General features: G+C 42.6%; 1 protein-coding gene and 1 long non-coding RNA gene across 3 annotated transcripts in view; one reads left to right on the plus strand and one right to left on the minus strand.

Moving 5' to 3' along the window:
* Positions 1-523: 523 nt before the first annotated feature.
* ENTPD4 (ectonucleoside triphosphate diphosphohydrolase 4) lies at positions 524-20220 on the minus strand. Of its 2 annotated transcripts, none has more exons than XM_075910645.2 (14): positions 20091-20220; positions 17202-17314; positions 16085-16212; positions 14309-14506; positions 12188-12393; positions 10978-11128; positions 10780-10883; positions 9128-9187; positions 8350-8480; positions 6674-6840; positions 4653-4977; positions 4063-4148; positions 2880-3041; positions 524-2315 (listed from the first exon to the last, which is right to left on the minus strand). In XM_075910645.2, the coding sequence occupies exons 3-14, from the start codon at positions 16150-16152 to the stop codon at positions 2087-2089; spliced, it is 1887 nt and encodes a 628-aa protein (XP_075766760.1). In that variant the 5' UTR covers positions 16153-16212; positions 17202-17314; positions 20091-20220; the 3' UTR covers positions 524-2086. The 2 variants fall into 2 exon arrangements, with proteins under 2 accessions (XP_075766760.1, XP_075766759.1); XM_075910644.2 differs by having other exon boundaries at positions 8326-8480.
* The window catches only part of LOC112547817 (uncharacterized), a 41257-nt gene continuing 40617 nt past the window's right edge, over positions 20076-20715 (plus strand). Inside the window, exon 1 of the long non-coding RNA XR_003091626.3 lies at positions 20076-20213. This is a non-coding gene — a long non-coding RNA (uncharacterized LOC112547817). The remainder of the gene's footprint in view (positions 20214-20715) is intronic.

A 20715-nucleotide genomic window follows, 5' to 3' on the forward strand; every position in this document is an offset into this window, starting at 1 on the left:
ACTGCCTTGCAGCACAGCAGTGTGCCAGGGGACACAGTTTAAGAAACACTGGTGTAGGGGCATGGAGGGGGGGGAGGGTGGTGATAGGGGCATGAGGGAGGCACTTACCTGGCTTTACGCCTCCCGCCACTCCCAAGCTTGTCCCCCTGCTACTCCCATTGGCTGGAATCTCAGCCAATGGGAGCAGCAGGGAAAGTCTCCAAGTGAGCACTTTTTTGTGCTATTACCTGGAGGAAAGGGAAGCGACGGTGGGTGGGCAAATGCTTCTTTTCTGCACAAACTGGATCCAGCCTGTGAGTCTCTCCCCTCACCCTGCCATCAGGAAGCCTGCTCTGGTACTTCCTCCTTCTGGGCAGTGGTGAGGGGCTGGAGAACCAGTGCAGGCTCCCCACTGCAGGGAGGGGAGAAGGTGAGCCCTGAGCCTGCAGCCCACCTGCAAGACCGTCATGGATCACTAATGGTCCATGATATGGGGGGCCTTCCAGAGCTTGACTGATATTAATTTTTCCTCATAACAGACCTATGAGGCAAGATATGAGATATATTTGGAATTTTTTATGATACAGAAAGTCTTGTTTACAAGATTTAAAGAGGCCACAATCAAATACAAGCCATCCCCATCCCCAATACTTTTCCTGCTCACTGATTGGGGAATCTCTTCATCACGAAGTGCAGCAATTTATGGGATGACCGTAACTCCCTGAGCAGTGTGTGTGTGTGTGTGTGTGTGTGTGTGTGTGTGTGTGTGTGTGTGTGTGTGTGTGTGTGTACACACACACACACATCCATGCCACAACAGTTTAAACCAGGAAGTGACTACGTACAAAGTGATTAGAGAGGCAGAACACAATTGCCAGAATTTGGGCAGAGAACAAAACCAGAATGATCTGAAACTGAACAAAACCAAAAAGAACAACCAACCACAGATCTGTTTGCTTTTAGTTTTAAAAAAAATAGACAAAAAAAGTCAGCTCTCTTCAAAAGTTGGGTGTACAGAGGACGAAGATGCCAATATGGAGAATTGTGTAAAGTTTCAGAACATATTTATACTCACTGTGGCAGGTTATGTATAATGGGCATGTCAGAAGCGAGAGCACGCACCATTTTAAATAGGACAATAAAGTTTTTATCCACTAGAGGTTCATATAAATGCCATTTTTAATCATGAACAAGTTTGCTTTCAAATAAAACTAATATTGTTTTAAATAAAATATAAATTAACAGGTAAGAAATTATACCAGGAAAGAACAAAAATAAAAAGACAATGTGCACGTGTCTAGTTCACGAGGGCTAATTGAAGTCTGTGCATTTTCCAGTCTTTTCAAGCTTATGAGAATTTCAGGGAGATCTACGAATCGTTGTCATGAAACACCACCAAATGAAAGGTTAAAAAGAAAAATCACGTTTGTCACCATAAAACAATGCTTCTGAAGAAGAAACCTGTAATGACTAAACGAAACAATGATTTTAAGTGTGTTTTGCATACACACAGCAGTAGCCATGATAGATGTTTCTCTTCTGTTGCAGTACTTCAACATTTAAGATGTCAACTTTTCACATTTTATCAGGTCAGTTAATAATGTCACTAATTCTAAACCGCCCCACACTTCTTTTTTCTTGACTTAGGCTGAGAGTTTAGAAGCTGCGTGAAATATCAATCACAGAGTTGAACAAAAATATACATCGATATACCCACTCATCCTAGCTAGTATCATTTCACAATTTTACTGAAGGAAGAGAAATCAATTCTGATACCATACATAGCTTAAGCTGCCTCTGTTAATTCATTTACTGGCATCAAGTCCGGACTCTCTCTCTCCCTTTTAATATGAAAGTGCATTTACTTTAAAAAATTATTTTAGAAGCCATTTTTGGCAGATATTTTCTTGTCAACTCAGTTTGATCTGACCTCAATTTCCCCTAATCTAAGTTGATTCTAACGCTGCATTGAATACTGCCAGGAGATGTTTCCTCACATGATTTTGGGGGGATGAGCGGAGGACAGACAAAAGAGGAGAAACCCTGAGGTAAAAAAAATGGCTTGTACTTTAAAAAGTCCCACAAAGAGGCTCTCTATCCTCATGTTTCATAAGGCTCCTGGAACCTTCTGTGGTGGGAGGCCCTCCTCGATCCAGAGAGAAGCTGAAGAGCTGTTGCGCAGCATTCGCCGGTGAATCCGTCTCAGCCTCAGAAGATAGAGCACAATGGACAGCAGCACAATCAAGAAACAGACAAAGAACAAGTAATGATTGTAAACAAAGGAGAAGCCCCTCCAATGGGAGTGATTTCCTCTGAAGTTCTCCTGCTGGATGTCTCTGAAACAAAGGGGGAAAACACAAACAAAACAGGACTTCAATCCTTCAGCAAGGCAGCAAAAAGGCCTTTTGATCATCATACCATAAAAACTGAAAGCACGTGCACTAGGGATGTCAAAATGTGATTAGGTAATCATGTAACCACTGACAATTTCAGTGATTACATGTGGCGCAGGCAGCAGCACAGGGGGGAGGAGGGAAGCGGGTTCCCTGGTACCCAGTGTATGAGGGGAGCCTACATGTAATCATGAATGTTAACCAATGAGCCCAGGCTCATCAGTTAACCGTGTACACGGTTACACTTTCTCATCCCTAACATGCACTGAACACAGCTCAACTACAGTAACGTTTGCTGAGCCATCTGAAGACAGATATGTTTGGTTTTATCCACAGAGACATTTAGTAGACTTGCTTTGGTTTGAAATAAACACCCAGCCCCTACGTACGAGTGTTTTGTATACTACACTTAAAGCAATGTTTCCTCTCCTTTTTGCCAACTACTTCCATATCGAGTCACCCACCATCCCAGCCTTGCACATAACCATTTGCAAGAGCCAGCAGTACCTTAAGGGTAAAAATCGTGTTCGGTAAAGGATGGCTCCCAATGTCCATTGCACTTCCTTATCATAAACCTGCAGAGCAGTTTTTAAATTGCTGTAGTTGATGGGGAAAGAGAAACCACTGTGGAACACTTCGTACATCCAGGCAGACTTGAAACATTGATACCTACAGAACAAGCAGAATAAAAGCTGGCTATGTCATTTGATTCTTCATTTTTTCTACTATTTATACAGAGCCATGTACACATACAAGATTCAGGTCCCTGCCCTTGACGTATTTATAATCTACTGCAGTTGTTCCCAACCTTTTTGAGCATATTGACCTCTTTTCAATCTATTAAAATTTCACAGACCCAGGAAAGGAAAAGAATAGTAAAGATGAGGCCCACCATGGTGGGCCCAATCCTTATTTTTAAAAACTTTCCACAGACCCCATGCAGTACTGTCATGGACCACCAGGGGTCTGCAGACCACAGGTTGGGGACCACTGATCTACTGTAAAGACAAAAATATAAACAGTTCCAGCCAACGGTCTTGCACATTAAGACAGGCACAAGAAGACCTAACATACATATAGGGCACAAAGAGTTAATCAATTTATTCTTATTGAAGCCCACACCTCTCCTCCAATCCAATACTGATGTGGGTTAGCAGTTTTGGGCCTCAGGAACTGGGGGTTTGCTTTCTCTTCCCCCCTTTGAGGAAAGGATAACAGCAAGTAGAGTGAGACTGGAAAGCACCACACTAGTCACCTGCTTCAATCACGAAACTGCACTGCAAGGTAACATCCGACCTGCTAAGCAGTGACATACTAAGATACCCCATAGTCCATTGGAAGTTTTCTAAACCACGATAAAAATGCATTACAGGATTGTTCCCTGTACTCTAAGAGCTGCATTACTTATTGCTAAAATGTGTCACTGGTGTAGGATCAGTCTTTTCTATAGCTGATGCAATTCTTAATGCTTCACTCAATCTGACCACAATGGTCCCTTCTGCTCTGGGAATCTATAAAACTCACATTCAAATTTCCAATGCCTTTTTAAAATGAGACCCACCTCCTCTCTAGTATCCCAGCACTGACACAGCTACTCATGCCACAGATAGCAATAAGTCGTTTGGGCATGATGCTTCTCTTCTGACAACTCTGCATGCATGATTTCTGCTGTACTAACATGAATACTCACTTCAATCTATGAAGATCAGCATGTGATGCATAAAGACCACGGTCAAAACGTTCCTGCAGGACAGACCACTTAGTGGCACAATAATCCTACACAAAACAAAACAGTTCAGTTTATTTATTAAAAATTAAGCAAAATATGCTATGCCAATAGATAAGCAGCTTTATAAATATGTAAATTAAACATAACAGTCAGTGGAAGGCTGACAAAAAGCAAGTTGGTCACAGCTGGTTTGTGTTCTGGTCCCTTTTTATTGGCTTAAACCACATGTGCTGAATAATAGATAAAAACTGATTCCCATCACATTTTTAAAGTGAGAGTTCCGAGTTTTTTACAATTCCTCTAGAGTGCAGCTCTCAAATTCTGGGACAGACCTTGCTCACTCCAGAATCCCTCTACTATTATGGAGTAGTGAACTGTTTTCAAGAGAAAACACACGAGGCCAGAAAAACGAGCTACTGTTAATTATATAACACAAAAGGAAGTTTGGCTCCCAAAGGAAAAGCTTCACTTCCCCAGTTTCAGAAGTGGCTGCTGTTTTTGGATTACTAGCTATCTCAAACTAAGAAGATAATATCTCCAGAATGCATTACCTTTGCAGCTTTAATAAATTTAGCAGCATTGTAGTCTCCCCCCATACGCAATACATCTTCAGTACAGTAGAAAAACTCCGAGAAGCCATAAAACTCGCTGTTCTGGAAGTGCACTGCAGGCTGATAAATGCCATTTAAAGATGTCTGGGTTTCATTGGTCTTATTCATGAGAGGCTGAATAATTTCACGACACAGATTAAAATCTCCAGTCCCTCGCACATACAGTTTCTGCCCATTCTGCTGGATTTCATCCTCAATCTCTAGAGGCAGGCAAGGGTCCAGGTAGGGAGACTCAGAAGTCATACCAATCTGTTGACCCAGGAGCCTGTGCACAAGATTAAGCAGAGTTGAAACAATCATAGAAACTGTAAACTCAAAATCCTATTTGGGACAAAGTTACATAAACAAAAACAGATAGAATGAAGACCAAGTGTCTGACTTCAGCAAGTTTTGGTACCTATTTTTACATTCAGAGATCATACAGAACACATTAAGTCTCACTACACCCAATCTACCAGAGTCACAGCACCGTTTCATCTGGAGACAGAACAAAAATCCAAGCAACTGCAGATTTTTTGTATTACATTGCAATTTTACACAAACTCCATGAAGAGATCTAAAAAAACATCATGGTGCACCGCGGGCTCTGTTCAGAATACTGAAGCTACCAGAAATAACAGCTGCATCTCTTCTCCGGTTACAGCTTGGCTAACACATGCAAAAGAAGTTAATTAGCATAATTTACTAAATGTTTCTTGAAAAACAGTAACTGGAAGCTGGTACCAAAAAAAAAACCAAAAACCAAAACCAAAAAAACCCACCACAACAGGTACAGCTAAATTGGCTTCTAAGGCCAGTGTGCAGTGCCCTGCGTTTTGGATCAAGGTGTCTACAACAGGACACTGTGCTGTAACTCCCCCATGTGGACACTGTGCATGAAAACAAGTTAAAAACTTTGTGCAAGTTGATAATTGGTGAACAACATAATAAATGCGACGAAGAGTCCTGTGGCACCTTATAGACTAACTGAAGTGTAGGAGCATAAGCTTTCGTGGGCAAAGACCCACTTCGTCAGATGCATGCATCTGACGAAGTGGGTCTTTGCCCACGAAAGCTTATGCTCCTACACTTCAGTTAGTCTATAAGGTGCCACAGGACTCTTCGTCGCTTTTGCAGATTCAGACTAACACGGCTACCCCTCTGATACTTAACATAATAAATGCATACCAACTGGTTAACAGACACACTATTTTAATATGGAGATGTGGCAAAGAGCTACAGGACACACATTAAAGATCTACTTGCAGCTTGCAAGCTTCAGTCTGAGTATCACTGCTCCGGGATGATGCAGCGTGGGGTCTGGAGGGAATTTCTGATTTGAGGGTGAGTCACACAAGAATTGTGCCCTGGGGCTGAGGGAAAATTCTATTTCTCCAGAGAGATGGACAATTGGCAACTGCAGTTAACAATACAACTAGAACAGACTGCTTGGCTCAGTCAAGTGCGAGCACCTCAAACGGGCTGATTCAAATGCTCCCAGACCCTCCTGTGGCTGAAGAATAATTCCTCCACTAGCAATTTCAATGTAATTTAGTCAATTTTTACACAATGCTGTCTCCAAGAACAGTGTGTCAAACTGATCGGCTAGAATGGGAGGTCTTTGGATCATCAAAGCAGGCTCAGTAGTTCTCCCACTCCATGCTTCTTCCCCAGAGAAGAACAGTTCCATAAACTTGCTCTGGGGAGCACTCCGAATAGAGCCCTGCAGCAGCATGAAAGCACTTGAGTCTTGCTGAGCGAGCCACATATCTGCAATTAGTGGGGGCCACAAAACTGTTTCAGTGGAACCCCCTTCCAGAGCATTCAAGTTAGGGAATGAACAGAAATAGCATTTAAAAAGGGACGGTATACTGCTCAGCAATTTTAGATGTGTTTTATCTGGGGGGGGGGTGTCTACATTTTGCTTGGGTTTCAGGAGTGTCAGTATTTATAATACACAAATCAGCCACACAGAAAGTTACCTGTTTCTAAACATCGTGTTGGTAAAAACACCGTCCTCATATCTCTGCCGTGCTGCATTCCCACCAAAACCAAGGAACGTCGCTACATACACTCTGTACACGTGCTCGGTCTGATGAGCATCACAGCCCAAATTGAACTCTGCAAGTAAGTTTTTGGCTACTTCCTCCTGCAGGCACCCAAGCAAAAGGCAATTAGAAAGAATTTTACAGAACAAAGTAGAGCCAGTCTCAACAAGCCTGTGAACACCCGGAGTGCTACAGGCACTAATGTGTCATTTCAGAACAGTGTTCTCACAGCTTCTAAGCCACTCTCCATACAAGCGCACTCACGCCGATCGCCTCAGACTTGCCCCAGAACTGCTCGTCAACATTTCTGAAGCACTTCAGAGAAAAATCCGTTCCAAAAACACTTCATGTAGAAGGGGCCAAGGGAATTAGTGTAACAGCGTGTGGGGCTTCAGCAGCTGCAGTAGCAGGCTCACAACCATCACAGGCATTTAACTTGGTACCCAGTCAAAAGAGCAGAGGGAGGATCATCTTGAAAACTCTTTAGATCCAATATCTGACTGCAAGTTCAGACAGTAGTACCTTATAAAACTATATCCTGACAAACAATTCCTTGCCAATTCTCATACTATCAAATTCATCTTTGCTTCAGAGAACAATTTTTTAAAAATCACACGAGTCAGCGCCCTCTCCTTGTTAAATTTTTGAACCACCTATGCTTCAATGACTTTGTCAAAGACTTGTAATAAAAGAAGCAGCCCAGATGGTATATATTTCAAAGATTAAGATACAACAACAAATAGTCTAGTAGCACCTTAAAGACTAACAAAACATGTAGATAGTATGAGCTTTCGTGGGCACAACCCACTTCCTAAATATGGGCATATCCTACACGTAGGTGAAGGGAGAGAGGGGAAGAATAATTCAGGAAATCTTTTGAGTTAAGAGGAGAATTCTGCCTTCTATACGAAGAGGCAGTGCTTGCTAATACAAGGAAAAATGCAATGTCACAGACTGCTTAAATAAAAATGATTTGTGAATCAAATGCCTGTGGTTCTTATACAGTCTTTCCACTAGCAAATTTCCCAGGAAGTCAATGGAAGTTTGCTTTATTCAAGACTTTGCGATTTGCTCTAAAAATCAATGCATACTTTTGGGATTAAAAAAAATCACATTGTTCCATTTGAAATTTAGAAACAAGTAATTTCTCATTTTTTGCAGCAGATAAAATGTGGTATGTACACTATACAGCATAATAAAGTAATTTCTTACTTTGATCAATTTCCCTTGTTCTAGCTTATTAAGGGAAATTGCATGACAAATAAATACACCTCCCTTCTCATGAGGGAGCTATGCAACTTTCAACATGAAAACACTTAAGTATAAGTCTGCTTAGAAAAACCCAATTAAGAAAGTTAAATACTTATACAAATGAATGTTTTATCAATGAATGTTCTACCATGCTTTATCAACTTTTTTTTATTTCAAATGAACACACACAAATGAATTGCTTAGCTGATTAGGGACTTGTGGTCACGTCTTCTCTTGCTTGGTTTTGGGATGTGATGTAACAAAACACAAAAAAACCAATGGATATGGGTTAAAAACAGAAAAGAAAAACTAAGGAAAATTGTACAGATAATAACCTGCTGTGAAGAGGCAAAGCTTACAGTTTTAGGGACTTCATATGCTATCTGAGTTGACACTCCGCCCATGTCGAGAATACCCACTGTTCTCTTACGAATGATGGCTTCCTTGTTTTCACTGCTAGGGATATGCACTTCTACTACTGCATCATCCTCTGGAATACAAAAGGAGTATCTGGCACTACTGAGAAACACAGCTGGGAATGGGATCTTACGCAGCAGAAAACTCAAACAAAAAGAGGAGCTTCCATTTAACTGCTTTCTCATCTAAAACATTCAAATAATTCTCATAAAATCCTAGGTCAGTGGGACAGGCAGCACTAGAGTCAAGGCAGACCAGCAGCCCCCAGCCCCCCACCCCACGAAAGCAGCTGGCATGCACTACCCCTCATCCACAACAGGCCATGACCCCACAGCCTCCACCGCCCATAGTGCTCCATTAGCGATAAAAGGGAGCCGCAGGAGCAGTGTGTGCAGGCAAGGACAGCACGTGGAGACCCCCTGTGTTGACCCTCCTAGGGACTGCAGGGACATGCTAACCACCTCCAAGACCACAACTACCATCAGGACAATTACTCTGGACATTAACAAATGTTAATATTGAGTGTGATTCACTAGACTAGTCACGTGAAATTTTGATATCGCTCTTTGCACTGTGTGTGACTTGTGTTCTCCACTAAGCATACCTGACTTATTTGAAAACACACACAAAAAAATGATCCTGCACATCACACTCCCGCCCCCCCGCAAATGTGTTGACAATATACGGGAAGTTCCTCTGGAATATAATTAATATACTTGCCATCATCAATATGTTCAAATCGCCCCAAAACAAAATTGATGCCAATCCACGCATATACTCCTAGGAGCATTAAGAAAAAAAGCAAATATGTAAAAATTGCAGGCCATCTCATCACTTTAAGTACTACAGTTTAGTCTTCCTCAATTATCTTAATGTGTTAACAAGTTAAATGAACATACTGTATTAACTGTGTTACATGCAGAAATATTTTTATAAGCATTCTTTCCAATTTAAGAATTTCTCATCTAACATTCAAGTAATTCTCATACAATCCTAGTTTAGTAGTTTAAAGTCATTCTGTAAAGCAAGTTTTAAAAGTAGAAAAAAATTCAGAAAAAAATGTGAAGACTCTGTCATTGATAAGACAGTTATATCCAACTATGCTTCCCTCTACAGACAGTACTTCTAGAACCATAGATGGGATCTCTAGAGGTCATCAAGTCTAGTCATAGGCAGGACCAAGCACTATCTAGATCATCTCTGTCAGGTTTCTCTCCACTGGAGATTTAAGAGCAGGTTAGACAAACTTCCTAGGCAATTTATTGCAATAAATAATCACTCTGACAGTTAGATTCCTCATCTCCAACCTAAATCTCTCTTGCTGCACGGGGTTCGAACCAGCGGGGTTTTAAAAATGGCGGCGCCCCGCTTATGCAAATGAAGCCCGGGAAATTCAAATCCCGGGCTTCATTTGCAAGTGCGGTATGCCTACATTACCCTCCTAGTTCGAATTAGGAGGGTAGTGTAGACATACCCTAACTGTCTACGTATTTGTAACTTTTTTCCTTTATTTTAGCTTCTGATCCTACCCCATTTTCACTGGCATTCACTATGTTAGGCATCCAACCACCATCAAACTTCTTGGTGAAATCGAAACAAATCTTTAAGCACACCTGCTGTTTCTACATTATATGTTATTGTTTCTCCCTCTATACCAAGTAACAGGCCTACCCTGTCCTTGCTCTTCCCCTTGCTTCTAATATATTTGCAGAATGTTTTCTTATTACCATTTATGTCTCTAGCTAGCTTGAGAGCACTTTGTACCTTCCTCTTTCTAATTCTATCCCTACATACTTTTAGTATTTGTTTATACTCATCCTTTGTAATTTGACCAAATTTCCACAGTTTGTGGGACTATTTTTAGACCATTCAATATCTTTGGGTTAAGCAAGGGTGGTCTTTTCATATAATCTTAGAAATGCAGCACTGGAAGGGATTTTGTGAAGTCATGTAATCCACCCCCCTGAACTGAGGCAGCATCAAGTAAATCTACATCATTCCTGACAAGTGTTTGTCCAATCTGTTAGTCTCCCATGATGAGGATTCCAGTATCTTCCTTGGAATCCTATTATATTGGATTCTGGCTCATGTCATACGTAATTGAAAATGGGGACACACGCCTCATAGTTCAATAAGGAGATATTGATTATTTCTCCTGATTTTATACGACATTTTTTCTTAAATTACTGGGGCATTTTTTCATTTTGACAATAAGGGGAAAAAAAAACTTTGTTGCTGTTGAGACATATGATCTCTTACTTACCAAGCATTTAGACAAAGAAAGCTGCCAAAAATAAAAAATTTAACAGAACACCACTGAAAAGAAACAAAAATATTTCAAAACTGTGTTTTGTTCTTCAGTATTACCTTACCTTCCTGTTTCCCTGAAATAACTTCTGCATGAGAGTCCGAAAACAGAAAATCAAAGTGCACAGGAATATCAGTGAGCAGATCTTCTAGTATTGCCTTCTGTTGGCTGAAAAAGGAGCAACATTTTGGATAATAGTTAAACCACCCAGAGCACTAGGATGTTTAAAGCAAGCATTGAAAGAAATAAGGTACCTACTCACCTCTCAGGCAGGATTCTCATCCCTGCAGTACAGAGGATATAGAGAGGAGTTTCTTTGTGTTTTGCACGAGGCACGTGCTCTGCAGCAAAGCTCAGAAGTGGAGAAATATAATCGCTGACTCTTTCAGGAGAGCTAGCAAACACTGAAATACCTAGGGAAATAGATGAACGAATAAGGAAGTGCAAAGTATAAGGGAATAGTTTCTTTCACAAAGAATTAAAAAAGAAAATTTAAACTCACCGGCTTTGGAGATTTAAAGTAAGTATATTTACATACAGTCAGCTATTTACAACCACTAACCAGTACTGTAAAAATTACTTATAAGTAACAAAGAGACTTACTCTACCAGTAGTTTTCTAGCTAACATACGTACAAACCAAATATGGAAAAAATCCTAAAGTTGCTGTACCATATATAACCCTTGCAAGAATTGATGGAAATTTTTTTGGCAGGAGGAATACAAGATATAGATTGAACCTCTCTAGTCTGGCAACCTTGGGACATGACCAGTGCTGAACCAGAAAATTTGCAGAACCATGAGAGGGCAAATATGGTCTACACTTCCAAATGCTTGCTGAGCTCTAGAAGACATTTAGGGGTAAATTGGAGATAAAGAACAGCACAGGACATAGAGCCAGGACTGGTGGCTATAAACAAACTTTATGGGACCACAGGAAACTTGGCCACATCCATAAGTGGGTATCTGGATAACTAAAATCACACCACACCACCGACGTTGCCAGAACAGAGTGTACCGGACTAGAGAGATGTCTAAAATTCGGAAATGGAGTTTACCTCATGCATTTCCCATTTCTAGATGTTTTCAGTTCATTGGGATTTTTAAGGTAAAATTAATCTAACTCTTAAATGTTCAGCACAGACTTTGGCCAACACCTCACTGTGACCATAACAGTGCTAGCTATGCTATCACCAGCAGCATTTCCATGGTCAACATACACAGATATTTTCACACAACGGCATGAGAACTATGCAACAGACGACACGGATCGGACTGTCTATTAAATACACCTAATTATTCAGATATGCCTAGAGACCAGTTGTATCTATTGGACTCCAAAATCAAAAAAGAAGTTAGCTTTCCTCTGACAGATTAAAATCCCAAGGTTTCATTTGAATCTGAATTATTGTTCTGCGTTAGATAGTCAGCTGTTTAGGGGAAAAATGACTGAACAGAGTTTCATCCTGATACCTGGTTTAATTTTCATAACCACTGGTTTCCTGTTTTTGTCCCTCATTTGTTTGATGTCCAACAGATCATGTGGGTTGCCATTGTGTCTTGGCCAGCAATACACAAAGATCCTAGACCCGCTACTGCCACAATCTACCACAATTCCATAGTTCAGATTGGGATTGCTGGTGTCTGTAGCTTCAGTGTCCGTCACTCGAGCAAGGTATCTAGAAGAAAAAACAGCTCAAGTCTATTGGGAATAGATCTGCTTATTTATATTACAAATGTGATTGGATATGCCAGACTTCAAACAACCCAACAAACAACCCAGCAACTTTTGCTTTCTATTAAAGGACTCACAATTTTTAATAGACATTAAGGCACACAACGTACTGTGAGATTTGTAAGCATTATTTTCTTTTTATACAGGGATAACATGGAGAGAGAAACACCTGCCCAAATCATCTAATTGTTGATGGCAGAGCTGAAAGCGGAAGCCAAGAAAATGGTATCTACTACACAACACTTCTTCCACATGTTGTATTTGATAATAAGGGCTAATCAAACATGCTAAGTGTTATATTAACAAACAAATGGGGGCTGTGGCCCCTGTTCGCCAGGCCTAGCTCTCCCCGCAGCTGCTGGATAGGGGACAGCCAGGGATGCACCAGCCCCGGCCTCTCGCCCTGTGCCTCTGGAGAGGGGAGCCTGGGCCTTTCACCACCTGCCCGCCTTCTCCTCGCCCCCCTTCCCCACCCCTCCCACCACCAGCCTGGGCCTCTTGGTCCAGCCGGCAAAGGGCCAGAGCGGGGCAGGCCACGTTCTGAGCTAATGGGGTAAGCAGCAGGAAAGAGGCCGGGTGGCTGAGGGAAGAGGAGCTGTGGGATGCAGAGTGACGTGAGGACATGATTCTGTCGTCCCACAGGAAAAACTTGTATTTTTTTTTAATCTCGATAGATAGAGAGAGAAAAGCAATTTTAAGTCGGAGAGGCACGTTTAGAGAAACACGAGTGGAAAAAGTTATTTAAAATATAAAATATGCAACATACACTTTTATATGCAGCTGATTCTCCTTATTAGCAACTTCTCTGTTGCCTGCATAGAGTTGCTTTTATCTGAAGGCTGTCAACTCGCTGAAGACAGACGCGCAGAGCTTCAACTAGGGGTGGAAGCACTGCAAAACGCATGAAACATCTCACTGCAAATCTGACTATGGTTGAAGGGGGAGGCTCTGGACAGGGCAGCAGCGGAGGGGGTTGTAAGGCTGCAGCCATGGAAGGCATGTCCGACTGTGCTTCCTTCCTGTGCTGCAGCCCTGCAAACCTTCCTGAAGCTGGTGCTTTGCACCTCCCTGCATTTCCTTCCTGGCTGCTGTGCTGCAAATCTGCAATGAACAAAGAGAGCATTGGGATGTGCCAAGCCTAGGTTCCCGGTGCCAAGGCATATGCAGCCTGTAATTGACAGTCAGGTACCATGCAGCCTCTCAGGCCCCCAGTACTCTTGCTCACTATGGAAAGCCCTTGCAGCCTCTACCAGCTGCAGGCAGGTGGTGGAGGAGGGTCAGCCAGGAATAGAACATCAAAAAGTTGTAAGTGGCACGCCTGTTGCCAATATCCAAATCCCATTAACATTAAAGGCAGTGGGACAGGATTGATTCCTGACAAAATATTGCTAGTACCTGGAGGTTGTTAATATGCTGATTGTTAAGTGGCATCCGCTGTATATGTGTGAGAGTTAAATTTACACAAATGTTCAACAAGCTCAAGAAGGTGAAAGAATATCAAAGGGATATAGTGTACCACAGCTCAAACCTCACTTATAAACTTGTTTAAATGTTGCCTTAAACACACCAAAAAAGGAAAGGGGAAAGAAAACCAACGAAAAAACGACAAAAGCAAAACAACAAATAAGAAATAACTCCAAAGCGATGTAGGAGGTTTTAAGAGAGGAAAGTTTACTCCAAGATTGATTTCAGTGAGCAGCATCTTATATTAACTGACTGGAAGCATTTTATTTCTTCATATTGCTTCATGCACACCAAGAGATACAATCACTACTCACTGGTTCAACTGTTAGAAATGAGCAACATGGAACCCCCGAGTCATGCTCATTTCCTGTTCTGAATACTATATTAGTCCTCACCTGTGAAACTTTTTGTCCCTGTATGAACGCCCATATTTATTCCGGATGACAACAAGGGAATAGTAAAGCAAGGAGACAGCAGCAGCAAGTATTCCAATGACGATAATTTGTCGTAAAGTGGTGTTTAGTATACGAGGACATCCCACCGGGGAGATGCTGAAGTGCCAGGAAGCAGGAAACAAACAGGAGATGCTAATCCTGAAATTCAAGAAGAAGACAAACTGTTTGAAATGCATCTTAGAGGCAGAGAGCTAAGCCTTTCCAAAACTGACTCAGAATCTGAATATCTAAATGAACTTCCAACTTTAAAGGTTCATACAAAGGACCTGCCCCTGTTCCTAGTAAGATTATACTAAACTCACTGGCTACCTCTACACTGGCCCCTTTTTCGGAAGGGGCATGCTAATTTTGAAAGTGGGAATAGGGAAATCCGCGGGGGATTTAAATATCCCCCGCGGATTTAAATAAACATGTCCGCCGCTTTTTTTCCGGCTTGGGGAAAAGCCGGAAAAAAAGCGTCTAGACTGGCCCGATCCTCCAGAATAAAGCCCTATTCCGGAGGATCTCTTATTCCTACCAAGCTGGAAAAAAAGCGGCGGACATGTTTATTTAAATCCACGGGGGATATTTAAATCCCCCGCGGATTTCCCTATTCCCACTTTCAAAATTAGCATGCCCCTTCCGAAAAAGGGGCCAGTGTAGACGTAGCCACTGGGATCAAGATTACACCCTGACTGCTCAAAGCTAGAAAAAATCATGACCACTAGGGATGTGAAAGTGTAACCTACATGGTTACATGCAGGCTCCTGGGCTGCCCCTCACCCTCCTCCATGTAACTGCTGAAAAATATTTTTTCCCCAGCAGTTACACATTTACTTGATTAAACCCACTTTAACATCCCTACTGTTAACACAGATGAACAATAATTGCTTTTGTAAAATGCAAACAAGCTGGAAGCCCAAATACTTCAGCAGAATGTTAGTTTCATTACCTAATTCTCACGTACTAAATACGAAACAGAGTCTTGCGTTCCTGTACAAGCAAAGCAAAAATGAAAAACCCAAAAGGCAGCAAGTAATGAGACTTACAAAAAAAGTAATCTGATGTGACAGTAGCAACACAAGACAGACAATGGACACTTATTTTTCTCCTTTCAGATTTTCAAAATTACTCGTAGGCACGTGTTTGACACATTCAGCATTCTAATCCACTTACACAGACTTTGCCATTCTTCATTTCTGCTTCAGAAGCCATTCCTAACAAGTTTTAAAAGCTAGGTAGCTGTGCCTTTCATAAGGTTTATTAGCACAAACATATCACAATAAGTTTTGCATATAACACTATTCAAAGCCCTTTTTGATAAAATGCAAATTAATCTATAACTGAGCTATATTAAACCCCACTTTAATAGCATTGTTACATGGCACTCACTTATGTGGTACTGTGAAGAAGAGTGTGACAGTAAGTGCTTTATAATTTTAACAGTTCTATTCCTTATTTATTCCTAGCTTTGCATAGTCATGTTCAGCAGGAATGTGATCCATGGTGCATCACTTTTCATTTCCAGAACAGTTTCCAAATAACTAACCAATTAATATTCATCCCTGGGAAGTGGATGGTATTATCCCCATTATAGAAATATGGGGAAAAAGAGGTTGAGTGGATGTCCAGATTTAGAGGCACTCAAACCTCAAGAGCTGAGATAGGAGTTCAACATTTCTAGGGTTGCAGTCTTGTACTCAGATTAAAGCTTCATACTGAAGATTAGAGTCTTACCTTCCCATGTTGGGAAACACTATTCTGATCAAGGCAGGAAGGTGAATTGGCTTGTGGTCTAGTATCATCCAGACATCCCAGATTTATAAGGCACGTGGATTCTCCCAGGAGCCATTTTTCTTCTATTCCTGTACAACACAGATTTTAATTATGTTAAAAAGCGATATTCTCACCAAGGCCCCAACGCTGTAATTCAGAAGCGCAAATGAACATAACAACATAAGAACATAATAATGGCCATAGTGGGTTAAACCAAAGGTCCATCCAGCCCAGTATCATGCCTGCCAACAGTAGCCAATGCCAGGTGCCACAGAGGGAGTGATCCGAACAGGTAATGATCAAGCGATCTCTCTCCTGCCATCCATTTCCACCCTCATTCTAATTAATGAAGTCAAACATTTATTAGATTAGTCCTTATATAAGCCTTATCTATCAGAAATGCTATAAGAGCATTTTGAAGAGTTTTTCTTTAGCTCTTGTAAATCACCAACAGGAATGCCAAGCCCCCAAATATAAATAAATCCACATGTATTCTGCTTGGGATTTTTTTTTTAAACTGTCAACATTTCAAACACAAAAAGCAACACATCCAGGCTACGTATAGTTAATATTCTTAAATAAAAGGATTTCTTTCTAACAGATCCCAGATCACATTACAAACACAGGCCCTAATACTGCAACAGGATTTGCAGAGTCAGTCATGGGGTCCCATATGGATGCTAGGGATATAAAATCCTGTTTAATTGGTTAACCCATTAAACATTATGTTTAACCGGTTAAGGGATTAAAGAGGTGTAGGCTGGGAACGCTAAAGAGGCATTCCCCGCCGCAGACAAGGTCTGTTCCAGCAGGCTGAAGCAGAGCCTGCCTGCGGTGGGGAGGTCAGGCCCGCCATGGACAGGGGCTGCCCTGCCCAGGCTGTAGCCGCCCCTGCCTGTGGTGGGCCTCACAGGGCTGGAGCAGGCCTCTTGCCCATGGCAGGCAAAGAGCTGGTTCGGACCCTACTACCTAGCCATTCACATCTCTAATGGATCCACGAATACACCCACACAAAGTTACACTGCAAGATTGGAGCCCTCAGTATGTACTGTACGAATTATCTGCACAGATCACTTACCACTGAAATGCAACCGCTAGTGAGATGGAACACAGCAGCTGTATCAGTGCACAACAACAGCATATAAAAAGCTCAGGATAGGAAGTGCTGAAGAATAGTGAATCAAATTGGAACTGCAAGGAGAATTCAAGGACAAAATCTGAATAATTAAATTGGAATTTGATCTTGACACCAATGTTAATATTTTTCAACAGAGTATAAATCAGTTCACAGAAATGTCTGATGTGATATTCATCTATTGTTAAAAACAACATTTACAACTATGAGAAAATGTATCTTTTTTCTGTTTACCTTCACATTTGATAGCACCTTTCACATAGTTAATTTCACCTATATATGGGCTTCACACAATAACAATGGAAAGAAATATTAAAACCATGTTCTGAAACTACAAATTGCCAAGAAAACAATCAGACATAGATAATACTCAGAGCTTCTTTTGCTTTATATTTTCTAAACTTGCCTAGGTTTCTGACTGGCAGTATTTCTTTATTAAATAAGTAAAATATTGTGATTTCAAATTAATTATGGATATACAATTCTTGTTTATGGACACACATGCTCACTTTTACAGAAACTCAGTGGAAACTCATGCTCACAGGTTCAGAAACTCAGTGGAGTAAGGAAAAACTATATTTGAAAGACATTCTGAGACCTGGTTCAACTTCTCAATTCATTTCCTCCCTCAGTTCAAAAATCAACATAGCAAATACAACAACTATGATCACTGCCTTGAATATGCGTTTTCAAAATCTCATTTACAAAATGATATACTTGCCAGCCTTAATTATTCTAGCAGATATAATGTACAACAAAGATGCTACAAGACATTTGAGAGTTAACTACAACAGTCGCCAATCTCTGTTAGTGCTGCAGTAAGTAAAACTGTGTCCTTCAATATTGTGGAAGCCTGGAAAGATCATCATTTCAAGGTTTGTAGGGCCTTTAGCAAAAGGAGGCAGATAAACATAACTGACCCAGAAGACAGAATTTAAATTCTGTATTCAGAGAGGATTTGTTTGTTTTTCTTTGAAGGAAAGTGATAAGGTGCAAACTTATATATTATGACTACACTACCCCCTTTTGTGCAAAAAATATGCAAATGAGGCAAAGCATGGAATATTGCCAAGCCTCATTTGCATAATTAATGAGGCTCCATTTTTTGTGCAAGAGCTGTTCTTTCACTTTTTTTCAGTAAGAACAGCTCTTGTGCAAAAACCTCTTGTGCAAAAATGGAGCCTCATTAATTATGCAAATGAGGCATAGCAATATTTCACACTTCACCTCATTTGCATATTTCTGCACAAGAGGGGGCAGTGTAGACATAGCCACACGGTGTCTGTGCATTGTATGGCTTGATTAGCAAGGAAAGGACAGGAGCTCAGGAAACTACAGTTTAGGGCCAATCTATATTACCACACTAAACTGGTAACATTGGTGCAGTTGTGCCATTGTAGCTCGTCTGGTAAACACATGCTATGACGACAGGAGAGTGCTCTCAAATCACCATAATTACTCCACCTCCACAAGAGTGCCTTTTTCATGGCCATGTCTCTACTTGCCGGAGAATCGATGGTCTGGTGATAGATATGCTAGGGTTTGATTTGGAAGGTCCACTGAAGACCCGCTAAATCAAATGCTGAGGGTGCCCTGTCAGTGTGACAAGAAGGATGGAAAATTGACAGGATCATTTTTCCTGTTAACCACCTGTTGTGGGGCTGACCCAGAAAACCAGTGCAAGGTACATCGACTCCAGCTATGCAATTCATGTGGCTGGAGTTGCGCATTTTGCATCGATTTTAGGCACTACTTTTGCCTGAGCAAGGCAACTGCCATTGACTTAAGCAGTAGCATAGCCCACTGAAAGAAATGGATAACAACGCTGAGCTCTTATATAGGCTTATCCACCCTCAACATTTTCACAAAGAACAATTTAACCTTCAGTCATTCCATCACAGAGAGGGGAAGTGACTAGCCCCAGGTTGGTCACCTATTGAGTCACATAGCAGAAGCAGGGCAGACCCCGGAAGACTTTGCTCCCAAGTGCCTCTGCTCTGGCTCCCTAGACCTCATTCCCCTCCTAGGCTATGTCTACACTCGCGGCTTCTTGCACAAGTAATATGCAAATGAGGCTAAGCGTGGAATATCGCCGAGCCTCATTTGCATACCTCATGAGCCACCATTTTTTTCAGAAGAGGCTCTTGCACAAGAAGGAAGGAACGTCTACGCTGCCCCTTCTTGCGCAAGAAAAACCCTCTTGTACAATGTTGTTCTTCCTGAAAAGTAATAGGTGTAGCGGCCTTGCACAAGCGGGTTTTTCTTGCACAAGAAGGGGCAGCGTAGACGTTCCTTCCTACTTGTGCAAGAGCCTCTTCTGAAAAAAAATAGTGGCTCATGAGGTATGCAAATGAGGCTCGGCGACGTTCCACGCTTAGCCTCATTTGCATATTACTCTCGCAAGAAGCCGCGAGTGTAGACATAGCCCTGGAGTCGGGAAGAAAACTGTGGAGGCCAGACCTCTAGCCCCCACTGCCTTGTATAACATCCCCATCCTAGAACCGGGGGAAGGACCCAGGAGTCCCAACCCCCCCTCCCGCAAGGGAAGGACCCAGCGGTCCCCACTGCCGCCCCCCCGCATCCAAGGAAGGGACCCAGGAGCTCCCCCCCCCCAATCAGGAAGGAACCCAAGAGTCCCAAACCCCCCCCCCCCCCCCGGAAGGGACCCAGACTTCCGGCCTCCCAGTCTTACAACCGAAACCAGACCCCGGAGCCCCAACTCCTCCCCCCGCCCTCCACTGCTCTCCCAAGGCGGTGGGGGGAGGGAGCCCGGGTGCCCGGCCCCCCAGTGCTCAGGCGGGGGCGGGGAACCGCGGCGATTCCGGCTCCTACCCATTGGTCTCCTCCCGCTTGGCACGGACCCGGCGCCACCGCGGCGCCTAGCGACTCCTCAACCATTCCCACTTCCGGCTCCCGCTCGCCCGGACGTGACGCAAGCACGCCGACACACCGCCGGTGAGCGCACGCGGCGCTGCGGAGTGGGAGGGGCTCCATTTGAGGGAGGGGCGTGGCTAGAGGGTGGGGCGGGGCTGAGACGGAACCCCGGGCTAGGGCAGCAAGGCATGATGGGAGTCAGGCTCAGGCAAAGCATCATGGGAGTCTGACTTGTGCCAGGCATGATGGAAGTCTGGCTAAGGCAAAGCATCATGGGAGTTGGGCTAAGGCAAAGCATCATGGGAATCGGGCTTGTGCCGGGCATGATGGGAGTCTGGCTAAGGCAAAGCATCATGGGAGTTGGGCTTGTGCCCGGCATGATGGGAGTCTGGCTAAGGCAAAGCATCATGGGAGTCTGGCTTGTGTCAGGCATGATGGGAGTCTGGCTAAGGCAAAGCATCATGGGAGTCTGGCTTGTGTCAGGCATGATGGGAGTCTGGCTAAGGCAAAGCATCATGGGAGTCTGGCTTGTGTCAGGCATGATGGGAGTCTGGCTAGGAGTGGGTTGACTAGGGTCAGGAGT

This window comes from Pelodiscus sinensis, chromosome 28 (genome assembly GCF_052426305.1).
Source record: "Pelodiscus sinensis isolate ZL-2025 chromosome 28, ASM5242630v1, whole genome shotgun sequence".
NCBI classification, from domain to species: Eukaryota; Metazoa; Chordata; order Testudines; family Trionychidae; genus Pelodiscus; species Pelodiscus sinensis.